The sequence below is a fragment of the Amborella trichopoda genome, chromosome 11 (assembly GCF_054954075.1).
Source record: "Amborella trichopoda isolate Santa Cruz 75 chromosome 11, AtrichopodaSantaCruz75HAP2 v2.0, whole genome shotgun sequence".
NCBI lineage: Eukaryota > Viridiplantae > Streptophyta > Magnoliopsida > Amborellales > Amborellaceae > Amborella > Amborella trichopoda.
Window position 1 is genome coordinate 45,820,380 of NC_142346.1, and position 13,286 is coordinate 45,833,665.

Sequence of the window (13,286 nt, forward strand, 5' to 3'; positions counted from 1 at the left end):
GTCAAGAAAGTGAAAATGTAATATTTTTTAAACTAGGGTTCATGCCAAGAACAAAAATTTTATTTTTGAGACACATGTAAATTGTTGTCATTATGTTAATGGATGTATTTTTTTTGAAACTATGGTTGAGGCCAAGAATAGAAATTATGTTATTTATGGGAGACAAATGTAAATTGTTGTCATTATGTTAATGGAAGCAATACCTTTTTAAGTTCTTTTTATTATCATACTAGCCAGTTAATGAAGATGTAATGTACTCTTTATCAATGTAGTTCCTGCTTTGAAACTTGGTCAACCATAATATGTCAATGATTCTTTATCAATGATTTTGTAAAGATTGATATGATATGGTCAACAAGTAGGAGAGTGCTGACAAAATTGTTGATGGGTCTATTTTCTTTGATCATTGCATAAGCACGTACTTGTTCACAAGCTAATGCATGTTCATAAGTCAATGCATGTTCTAAGACAAACTTGGTCAAGCTAATGCATGTTCATAAGCGAATGCATAGGCCAATTTATTAGAAATTCATCATTTTTTAATTCTTCAAAGCAGTTCCACAAAAACTGAAAGCGCTCCGGCAAAAAAAGAAGGCGGACCGGCGTTTCAAGCAGGTCACTCCGGCACATGACTTCCTGTACACATGACCAATTCGACACTTCATTCCCTTGGTCTGGCTAAAGTCTCACTGGATTAATGAGCCCTCCGGTATTCCTTGCAGGTAAGTCTGACATTCAGCTTCCTGGACAAATGACCAGTCCGGCACTTCATCGCATCGAAACGGCAAAAACTTCACTGGAATCATGTACGCTCTGGCATCCACAGTACAACCGCCCGACAGTTAGTTTCCTCTCGGTCCGAGAATTTTCTTTTGTGTTAAGGTCAGTCTGGCATTATACCATTTACGTCTGGCGATTGTGTCGACCACTCCGGCAAGATTTCAACGCATTCCGGAGCTCCCTTACTGGATGCACTGCGGGATTGTTTGTATCATTGATCTGATGATGTTGAGCCTCGATCCGACATTTTGTGTACGTCACTCCAGCATTAAACTTATGGGACAAACGACCAGTCCAGCACTTCGTTGCATCGTACCAGCAAAAAGCTCACTGGAATCAATTGCGCTACGGCATGGGTAGTACAACAACCCGGCAGTTTGGTTATTGAAAATTTTCGGTCCGGTGTTCATTTGACGTGGTCCGTCGATTTTCTTTTGTGTCAAGGTCAGTCTAACGTTACACCACAGCAGTCCGGCGATTGTGTCGACCACTCAAGCAAGTTTACAACGCAGTCCGGAGCTCCTTTACTAGAGGCACTCCGGGATTGTTTGCGCAGTCGATCCAGCGATGGTGAGTAGCGATACAACGTTTTCAGGGGCACATCGACAATTTATTGGAGCAGTCCAGCATCTTACTTACTGTAATGTGTGCGCTCTGGCGTTCATGAGCAGCGACCCGGCATTCTTGTGCAGTATTCCAGCAATTCCTGTGAGCAGTCCGATGTTAACTTATATATCTCAGACCACGCACTCTGGCATTTTTCTTTAGTAGTCCAACAATTGGATTACTGTAATGTGTGCAGTCTGGATTTCATGCGCAGTGACCCGGCATTTTGGTGTAGCAGTCCGGCGATATATGTGCGTGGTCCAACAGTCGCCTTATTTATCATAGACCATGCACTCCGACATATCACTGGATCACTCAAGTGATGTGTTTACTGTAATGATGTGCAGGCCAGCATTCATGAGTTGGGTTCCGGCGTTCTCTTGGATCAGTCTAGCGTTGTATGTGCTTAGTCAGGCGTTATGCTTGACCTACTGGAGTGGGTTCCAGAATCTGTGCGGTACGACCTTAGTAATATATAGTCCGGCGTATATTTAGTCCTGCAAATATTGAACGCAGTCCGGTAAAAATGTAATTGGGCCTATCCAAGTGATTTTTTCGTACGCTGATAGTACGGTGAGGGGCATTTCCGTTAAATAATATCCAACTTTTTGACTTGGGGGTATTAGTAATCAAAATTGGTTTTCTTAAAAAAAGAGTAAGGAAACTTTAGGAGGGGTATAAAGAGTCTAAAAAGCTGATTTTGGGGGGTTTTAAGTAATTTTCCTTAAAAACAATGGACAATAGCCAAAACACTTTGCTATTAGGTTTTTAAAACCCCGCTCTGTTAGGCGAACTGGGCATCAGGTGCGTTTGATTGGCTCGGCTCAGTTGACTCGGGTAACAAAAAATAAGAAGAAAAAGTAAAATTAGAGAAAAAAGACAAAAAAAAAAAACTAGCTCAGTTACCCGAATCGGGCACCAAGTGGATCTGATTTGGCTTGCGTCAGTTGACCCAGGTAACAAAAAACCAAAAAGAAATCGTAAAACTAGAGGAAAATGGTAAAAAAACATAGAGGAAAATGATAAAAAAATATAGAAGAAAAATCATAAGATGATGAAATAAAGTTTGGGTTTATCTTGGAGAAGCTGCAAATGAAATTAAAATCAAATATAAGACTCAAAAACCATTTTGGGAAGAAAATCGCGAAAAATATGACGAAAAGCCTAAAATTTTACATTTTGATTAAAAAATGTTCTCATCGATTTTGTAGAGCAACATGAACGTATTGGACAAATCTTAGCGAATTTGGTGGAAAAATGAGTGAAGAATCCATTTTTTCTCAATTTCGGGTCAAAAGAACCCGAAAATTAGTACTCTAGATTCCATCCACCAGGGGCTTTGATCCAACAAATTACAATATGGCTTTGCCACGGGGATCAAAGAATAACAATTTAAAACTAATTTCAAGTTCTTTCATTGCGGTTTGAGGGATAAAATCAAAGAAGGGTGCATCGGGTTTTTGTGGTCGATATTTCATGAGCTTTCTATAAAAAAAAAATCTCATAAAAAATAGAAATTTGATGACATAGAACTTATTTTGGTTCAAGGATCGATTGATTTATGTTCAAATTGATGGATTTCGGCAAATATTTGATAAAAAAAAAAAAACCAAAGCATGCATGAATCTACCTATTTTTTATGTTTTTCCTTGGTTCTTTGTATGAAGTAGGGGTTCAAACAAACTCACCCAATTCCAGGCGAGAATATGTCTAATGCATCCACCAAGCATGAGTCTGACATGGGTAGTTCCAAGTTGGTTCATCTTTTTTTTTTTGACAAAGAGAACTTATTTTATTCATCGGTAAAACATAAACATGCATAGCTCATAAAAGAACAGCAGCAATAACTAGGGAGTCCAAAAGAATTCATTTCTTGAAAAAATCATATCAAATATCATTCCCCTCCCGATAGACATGCTGAAAGTTAACCGCCATGGAGGATACTAAATCCATCACCCATAACAAAATGGATCTAAGGTGCCATGGTGGCTTAGAGATTTTTGAACTCCAATTGATGATATTAAGTGAATCTCCTTCAATAATTAACGTCTCCATCAAACGTCTCCCTCCCCATTAGAATACCTTGCAACACAACAACCAATTCCCTCCCCATTAGAATACCTTGCAACACAACAACCAATTCAGCATGATTGGCTGAAACAACTCCACACGGCCCAATATAGCAAAATACTATCAAACCCTTAGAATCTTACATACTCCTCCCACTCTTGCATTCATTAGGTTACCGTAAGAAGATCCATCAAAATTAAGTTTTAAACATCCCTAGAGAGGAGCTTGCCACCTGGATCTTGGTCTCACCTTTAAAGTCCTATATGATAGGATATTTGCCAAATTAAGGAAAATATCCACCTTAAAGACTCCATACCTTTCTTTAGTAACATTGAACCAACTCCAAAGAGTATGTAAAGAATTTTATTTTGAAGCCCTTGGACAACCAAAGAAACTCCATCAAAAGTTATTTTATTCCTCTCAAGTCATAGCTCCCAAATAATAGCTCATCTGAAAAAGTCCCATATCATCCCTCCCAATTTTGAGAATCCAGCCAATTTAAGATGGTATAACACATCAATCAATGAACCTGGCATAACCATATTCACTCCGACTTTATCCATTGCTTATTGCCAAATATGAACGGCAAAAGGGCTTGACAAGAAAAGATTAGCACAAGTTTCTTCATCATTCTTGAGAAAAAGACACATTTACTAACGCCTTCCTTGTTTTTCTAAGATTACTAATAGAGAGTACCTTACGATGAATTATAACCCAAATGAATCCTTGAAATCGGAGAGGTATCTTCCATTTCCTGCATCCATGTAATCCGATCGTTAAAAGGTAAAGAGTACACAAATCTCACCAAAAAAACACTATTAGCCTCAAACTCTCAAATAGCCTCATCAGCTGCCACATTAGAAAGATGCACATCAATAAGCTAAGCAAATCAGTTAATTGGTCATACACCACAGACAGAATCCTAATATACTGACAATTGATGTTTCAAAAAACTTCTCCTCCATTAGACTCACCAATATCACAAACCTTAGCCAAAAGGTTAGAGCATCTTTGAAACAGTTCTGGATACTCAGATTTAAGTGCTATATCTTAAGCCCACTTTTGATGCCAGAATAAAATTTCCTCACCTTTCCCAACGGACCAGCACGTGTGCCTTACCACAAAGGACCGTGTAAAGCTAATCGACTTCCACACATGTGACTGTCGCGACCCTCACTTTTTTTTGAGGGTGTGGTTTGGATAAAGTGTCAACCTTAAACAATCAAAGTAAAGGGGCACATTTAAATATTAATAAACAACACTACTTTGGTGTTGGAAACTCTTACAATGGCCTAAAATATATTTTAAGACAAACTTATAAAATTTAAAGCTTGAAAAATGATGTAGATCAAACATATCTGTAAAGTATTAGCACTTGGAAATTTTGAAAACAGACAGTCTAGATAATGTGCTACAAGATGCACTTATTCTAGAACGTGAACTCCTATTCCTTTTCATATCAATATATCTTGAGGTTGAGATGATCAATTATAAAATCTTTCAACTTAAAAATAACTTTTTAGGATGAATTTCTAAAAAGTGTGGTTTGCATAAGGTTGCAACCTTAAACAATCAATTTAAGGTGGCGTCTCCAAAATTTATCATAAGAAGTGATTTTGTTGCCAAAATTTTTTGTGATGACTTGAAAATCTATTTTTATCTCTAATTATACGATTTAAACTCTATAAATAGTTCAAATCAAGTAGATCTATATGTGAAAATTTTAAAAATTGACTGTCTAGATAATGTATTACAAGATGCATTATTTTTTAGACTTGAAATTCTTTTTTATTATTTTATATCCATATATTTTGATATCGAGATGGTTAGTTAGAGACTCAGAGGGTTTTCCAACATCAAAACGATATTGTTTCGATGGATTTTTGAAGTGCACATTAATTCTACATTTTAAAGTTGCAACCTCATATGAACTTTTTCTATTTTTGAGATATACATCATATATGTAGAATAAGATAGGCACCTTATATAAAGCTTTTTCTATTTTTGCGAAAAAAAAGTATATAATGATATCATTTATCTTTGGTACAAAGAGGTCACAATTAAACTTGAATATTTGATATGAAATTAGATAGTTATATTTTTTCCATTGTGGTTGCAATAAATCTTGACTATTGGATGTGAAATTAGATAAAAAAAAAAAATTCATATTTTTCCTATTATTTATTTATTTTTATTTTAACTAGTGAATTGTGGAGGGGGTGGCATGCTTTTATCGTGGGGCATCACGCGCCCACCACGTAATACTGAACCACTAGACTCTTAATCGCCCCGGCAACCGTCCGATAAAAAACAAACGGCCCAGATCAACTAATTAGCTCAGTTAAAATCTCACTCCCTCTTGTCATTTGCGTTAATAATAGCAACGATTCCGTTACCTCGCCCCTTGCTTCAATCCTCGCCTCTCCTTCTCCCCACTTCTCTTCTCTCTCTAAACCCGTTTACCTCTTTGTAAATAGCACTCTCTCTCATAAATATAATAGTATATAAATTAAATATTTTATAAATAAATCTCTCCCTTACATCTATCAAATGAAATGGTCTAATTTTTTTAAAAATTAATTATACTTATTTATTTTTGAGATTTAATCTTTTTTAAGATTAATTATATATTTATTTCTTTTTTATGATATACAAATATAATATATATATAATTAGTCTTTATATAATTAAAAAAATAAAATTCTATATGATAATTTACAAAAAGTAACATAATTATCTGAAATTATTGTTTGTTTATGTTAATAACTTAAATATAATCATGTTAAACTTATGTCAATATAATTATTTTTAAATACATTACAATTATTTTTAAATTATATGGAAGTTTTTTTTATTTTTTTAAATTATTTTGATTTAATATTGTAATACTATATTATAATTAATAATCATAATCAAGGATTTAAAAAGCGGCGAGTCGACGCGGCTGTGGTAATTAAATTATAAGATAAAAAAAGAAAAAATTATTAAAAATAATAATTGGGTGCTCACCACCCCTATATTCTACCAAAAAAATCTAAGTTTACCTACCCAAATAAAACATAAAAACTCTATTGGGCATCTCATGGGATTATAACATTGTATGATTAGAAATTAATTAAGTACTTAATTGAGATTAAGAATGAGTACTAACTCATAGGATATTAAGAAAACAAAAAATAATGCTAATTCTAGTTTATTGAATATTAAAAAATATTAGTTTAAAAAATATTTTAATAGAAAAAAATAACACTAACTCATACCACTTTAAAATTTATTTCTACATTGATAACCAAATCTTTTGTTTTATTTATTTTTATTTATTTGTATTATAAATTATGTAATATACTATTTTTCTTACAGGTGTCAATAATACATTTTAAATTAGATGATAGTATAAGATATTTTGGATTTGTTATTATTTATATAATAAAATAACTATAAAATGTAAACCAACAATTTCAATTTCAGTATATAATATTATAGTTAGTCAGTTTGTAATAATTTTGGATTATAGTTAGGTTGTAATAATTTGAGTTTTTTTTAGTGGATTAAGATTTTTGTCAATTCGAGATTTTGGTGGCTATTTTTTATTTATTTAATCCATTTTTTATTGTAGTTCATGTATGATTATATATTTTATCCATGATAATTTTATGAATTTTTATTTTGTTGATGTAAATTTATTGGTTAACAAAAGTTCATACAGGGAAAGAACATCTCAATATCGCATATTGATGAAAAAAATGAAAGCTAATACTATAGTGCCCCTATTTCTTATTGGATTCCAAAAAAATAATATTTATAATGAATTTTAATAATTTTTTTTACCGATTCGTCAGATTTTCGATCCAAATCGTCGATTCACCGATCTAGATAAGTTTTTTGGAATGCTCGATCCGAAGTACCGATCCGTTTTTTAAACCACTTAAGTATTTGTTACCTCCTTGTATGAAAACATAAATAGCCTCCTACACAAACCCTTTTTACGATATTAGGTGGACAACTTGTATAAACTTTTTTTTCTTTTTTCTTTTTTAACCCCCCATCCCTTGTCTCCTTTTTGGTCCCGAGGGAACACATTGTACTCGCTCACAAATTAAGAGTCAAAAGGGAGGAGGCATACCCAATCCTTCAGCTTGCCAGGTGGGATTATATATTTAATATCTGGTCCTTCACCACGGTGCTACCTGTCTTCATATACATAGGAAAAATGAATACGTGGTCCTGCTTCAGGTGAAAGGTGTCACCTAGTGAAAGTGCATGGTTCATTCATCAACTTCTTCACATTATATAAAGAAAGAGAACGAAGGGGTTTGGGGTCAAAACAAGTGCTGAAATCGCACGAGAAATGGCTGAAGTCCCAGGAGAGGCCACACAGACGGGCACTGCCCTTCTGGAGAAGGCCACTGCAGTCCTCGAAGGCTTCGGGCCCATCAATTCCATACACCAGCACCTATGCGCGTGTGTACCCTCAACCCTCCTTATGAACGGTTTCATTACTTATAAATTGTTTTGACTATGGTTTTTAGAGATGTCGATCGGATCGGAATCACCTGATTTAGATTGGTTTGTAGAGATGCTCGGTTTGGAATCGCTTAATTTGGAATTTGGTTGCACTGGTGCCCAGAGGCACTGGTTCGGTTCCCTTAATATATGGGAATGGATAGTTCATGTTAGGAACTGGCTGGTTCGGTAATGAATTGTATTAATTTTTTTGATATTTTTTTTTGCATGTTCATTGTTCTTCAATTTTTTACTTCTCGACTATTTCTTTTAATTTGTTTTTTCAATTTTTTAATTTTAGTGGGAGATTCTCTTAACCAGATCTGGATAAGTGATAGGCCGGACCTATTGCTGGATTGCCAGATGCAATTTCATAAACATTGGTTTCAAATTTCTTTTATTTCTTATTTTTTTGGGTGAATACATTGGTTTCAACTTTTAATGAAGTGTATGTTCACTCTGCAATTACAAAGGCAGGCCATGCGCTTTAGGGACATGTTGGGTGGTAGAGATTGATTAGTTCATCTCTACTATTCAACATTGAGAGATGGCAGATACTGGCATGTGCATGTGTGATACATGTGTGTGTATGGTATTATTTGTTCTTGCGTTTTTTTTTTCTATTTCTATAATGAAAAGAAACTTATACAAGGCGACGCCTAAACAATCAAATTAAGGCGCATCTCAAGTTTTGATGTTCAATAATTCTCAAATTGATCATCTCGACATCAAAATGCATTGACGAAAAAAACGGATTTTAAGTTTTGAAAATAGTATATCTTGTGATCTATTTTGGATCGGGCAAGGTTTAGGCCACGTTTTAAAGTCCCACTCTGGGCACGATAGGCCCTGAAATTTTATCATACATGTTATCAAAGAGATTTCCTTGTACGGCCTGAATTTTCAGGTTTGGGCTGGTTCGGCTTTGTCATCATAAAGTCAGGCCTGACCCGGTCAGGGATAGGTCCGATCTTTTTTGGGCTAGGGTTTGGCCGTCCTAATTGGCTCGGGCCCTCGGCTTCTCCATATTTTGAGCCCATGGTCGACTTGTTAGGTAGTTGAATTTGCATGGTTTTGGACCCTAAGTTGTTAATACATTTTAATGCGTTTGTGAGCGAGCGTAGGTTCCACTTCTATGGAGACAACATGGCCCGACAGGTACAAGCCCACCACTACTGCTCCCACCCAAGTGAGGATATGAGGCAGTGTCTCATATACGACAGCCCTGATGCGGATGCTCGACTGATTGGCGTGGAGTACATAATTTCCGAGAGCCTGTTCTTGACACTTCCTGACCAGGAGAAGAAGCTGTGGCATTCGCATGAGTACGAGGTGAAGAGTGGCACACTCTTCATGCCCGGGGTTCCCGGCCCCCTCCAGCACCGAGAAATGGAGAAACTTTGCAAGTCGTATGGCAAAGCCATCCACTTTTGGCAGATTGATAAGGGCGACTCGCTCCCGCTCGGCCCACCTAGCCTTATGTATGCTCTCACTACTGATGGCCAGCTTGACACCCAGCTCGCTCGAGGTCGATACTTGACCCATCCCTCCCCATGCTATCCTTTTGTGCATCTCCTTATCCATGGTATGTATTTTTTCCGGCCAGGCCAGGCCCGGTCCCGGGCTGGTATCGGGCTCGGCTCAGGGCTGAGTAACTTGGCCAATCCAAGTGGATTCAGCTGGTACATGGCTAGAAAAAACTCCCCTTGCTACGGGACTTAGGCTAAGACGAGTTACTTGACCTTCTCTTTGAGACACTGACAAAGGGCCTTAGAAAATATAATAAAGATTTAAGAAAATTTTAAGAAGTAAAAAAGATGTATTAAAAGGATGTTCTAATTTAATGCATCTTTAAAAGTTGCAACATGGTTAAGGAGGAAAACATGGATTAAAAAGAATCTAGTTCACGAATATTTTTCAAAAAATAAAAAAGAAAAATATAAAAATGTGGTTAATGATGATAAAAAAAAAAAAAAAAAAAAAGGAAAAAAAAGAAGAATAAGGTACTCACCAATTTTTCCCCAAAACATCCCAATGAAGTAAAAATTTTAGAACAGCTTATTTTTTGCGTTTGTTTTTAGCTTTTCGAATTTTTTAAACGCACGGAATTGTCTCTATCTTTGCGCGTTGTTTTTCTTTCTTTTTTAGCATTATTGCTAGTAATGGGTTGAAAAAATTGCAGAGGCGGAGAAGCGTTTCGGAATCAACTTAGAGGAGGAAAGGAAGAAGAGGGAATACATGAAAGGCCCTGACCATGGCATCCACCCTCTTGCAAATGGCTGGTCAAGCGGCAAGGGTTTGAAGTTCAAATTGAGAGAGACCGAATGTCTTCCATCTCCTTCCGCTACTGGAATTACGAGAGTTTTCGTCTAAACAAAACAAACAGAGGATTGCAGCCTTGTAGAAGATCTATACACTTGTTCTCTTCTGTATTTTCTGCAAATGAATGTTGCTAAGTTTTTGCAAAGAGCTACGGCCCTGTAAATGTGTGTACGTGCGTATTATCGTGCATATATTTGCCTTGTATTTTCATGTTTTATTGTTGATTGTTATTTTGCGTGCATATATGGTTGGAAATTGATTTTATAGTCAAAATAGAGATTTTCAGTTTCAAAGTGAAATTGTTTTTTTTTTTTTGAAGTCTTGAAAAAGTCTTGGCCTTCTATATGTGTGTTGTGTTACCGATTAGGATATGTGTGGCCTCAATTAGGGAAATTGTTTTTTTGACCATGATGATGATCTATACTTTATTAGTATTCTATAGTTGGGTGGATATCCATCTTAAAAATAAATAAAAAGTTTATACAAGGTTGCATCATTAAAAATGTAAAATAAAGGTGCGCTAGATCATTGAAAATTTGGGGGGGGGGGGGGGGGGGGGGTAGAATTGATATTTTAGAGTATGTGGTAAAATATATGGGCTTTACATGTATATTTATAATAGAAAATAGTTTATAAAATTTATTTTATTCCGGAGTACTTATTTTGTTTTAAAAAAATCATGAGATGGTTTATACATAGAAGCAAACAAAAATAAAGTAATTTACATTATATTAATAAAATATTGGGTACAGGTAGTAGAAAAGTTCGGAGTACACACGCAGAGAGGTTTTGTTTTTGCCTTTTTTGGGGGGAGAGGAAGCCATTAAGATAATTGAGAGTCCTACACAGAAACGAACGCCAATGCAGCCTGGAACTCTGTCACAACGGCACTGAACTGTACATTAGAGAACTGTGCATTAGAGGGAGGATCTTTGGCCACATTGGAGATAGGGAGGTTCGCTTAATATTGGGTTTAAAAACTTTTTTTAAAATTTAAATTTATTTTTAAAAATCTAACATGAAATCAAGGAACCCATAAATAATATTAAACCATACATTAATCTGATATTAGTTTTTATGAAATAAAGGCATTTTTTTTTTAATTCATATGATATACTTTTTAATGAATTAATAATAAAAATATTTTTTATTTTAAATGTTTATATTGGAACTAGAAAAAACCCTTAATTTGAATATTAACAATCTATAATTAAGATTTTATTGAAAACAAATAGATTTGAATTATTGGAATCCAAATCACAACTTAAATCTATTTCATGTTAGTAATAAAAAATTATGTTATAACATATTTATTGATTCCTTAATTTCCATATCAAAAAATTAGAAAAATCATCTTTATTTTCGGATGTTCAAATATTTACCTTAGTAAAATGTGATGCAAATAACAATCTCACTTAAATTTAAGTGGTATGGGGCCTATGAACTTGTCAAACTTTTTGCGTGCATTTGATTCTTAATTTGGAATCACATGCTTTTAATAAACTTTTGGAATCACATGCTTTTAATAAACTTTTTGTGTGCATTTGATTTTTAATTTGGAATCACATACTTTTAATATAACATGGAATAACATACTCTTGTGATAAGTTTTAGTTTTTATTTTTTTTATTTTTTATTTTTACTATAAGCCTCTATATAAATTCCATCTATTTTGTGAGGCTCACTTTCAAAAACTAAAAGAACTAAAAGCTAAAGATAAATTTGTTTAGCAAATAAATATCGGTGATAGATTGGAAGATAAAATATGTTAAAGCATTGGAAGATACTAAATAGTTATATTGATTTTAAGTGAATTTTTTTTTGTTTAATATTAGTTAATATTATAATATTTAATATTTTAAATTTAAAAGATTCCAATAATATTTGAAAAATTTGAAAAAATGAATATCATATTCTCAATCTAAAAATAGCCCAACATTTTAATCCGGTTAATTACACAATACTTAAAACTAACAAATGTATGAATATTTTTTTAATTTTAATTATTCATAATTTTGAGTTATATTTTCATAAAATTAGAATTTTAATATGAAAATTATTAATTTATAATTAAAAATATTCCAAGAAAAAAAAGCCCACTGGTGGGTCATCGTAATTTTTGGGTAAAATATAAGTGAAAAAATGTCGTGTAATTTTTCTCTTAAAAATGAAGTTTATTTTGTTTTTTTCCGTTAAAAGTTTAATAATTATCATGTGATTTAAACTCATCATCCAAGATAAAAAGTATAATTTTGAGAGAATAAAAAATAATATTGAAGTAACAAGCTCATTATTAAAAAAAACTATTGCAGTTCTATCCACAAGTATACCACGCTCTCTCTGGAGCATAATTGATTTCTACTTCCTCTGAATGAACAACTTGGGCAGGTTTTTTCCATCTAAAATTTTGGCAACGAATCACTAATGGTTATTCTAAAAAAAAAAAAAAAGAAATTTGAGTTTTTCAACATTTAGATCTCACCCTCTAAAAATTAGATGGTTTTTATTCAATCTTGAGACGTTATTTTTTGAAGCGATTAGAAGGTGCAATTATGTTTTTTTTTTAATTGAGGTTAATCTATGTATTAAAGAGCTTATATCAGTGTTTGTAAAATCGAACCAGAATAGTTAACTGGACATGGGCCCAGAAGCGGTTTAACCGGCCTAACCAGTAAACCAGTTGATTCAACTGTTCTAATCAGATAAATTTTGGGCAGTGAAAAAAGTGTTAAAAAAAATAAAAAAGATACAAAAAAACAATCTACTAAAATATGGAATGAACGATTAAAATAAAACACATTCAAATGAAGTTGAAAATTAATAAGAAAAATGAATTTAAAAAATCGATTTGTGTCGAAGGATAATTTTAATTTTTTTTTAAAAAGCTTGGAAAATATAAAAGTGAGTACTAATGATCAAAATAATTTTAAATTTTTACTATAATGTAAATAATATTAAAAAATTTATTACAAACAAATTTATTTATTTTTAGGAATTTATATACA

General features: G+C 33.6%; 1 protein-coding gene across 2 annotated transcripts; it reads left to right on the forward strand.

Moving 5' to 3' along the window:
* Nucleotides 1–7,765: 7,765 nt before the first annotated feature.
* LOC18448462 (oil body-associated protein 1A) lies at nucleotides 7,766–10,574 on the forward strand. 2 transcript variants are annotated; one of them, XM_020676134.2, is made up of 3 exons: nucleotides 7,766–7,917; nucleotides 9,084–9,544; nucleotides 10,142–10,574. In XM_020676134.2, the coding sequence occupies exons 1-3, from the start codon at nucleotides 7,805–7,807 to the stop codon at nucleotides 10,330–10,332; spliced, it is 765 nt and encodes a 254-aa protein (XP_020531793.2). In that variant the 5' UTR covers nucleotides 7,766–7,804; the 3' UTR covers nucleotides 10,333–10,574. The 2 variants fall into 2 exon arrangements, with proteins under 2 accessions (XP_020531793.2, XP_006858585.2); XM_006858523.4 differs by having other exon boundaries at nucleotides 9,084–9,487.
* Nucleotides 10,575–13,286: the final 2,712 nt, after the last annotated feature.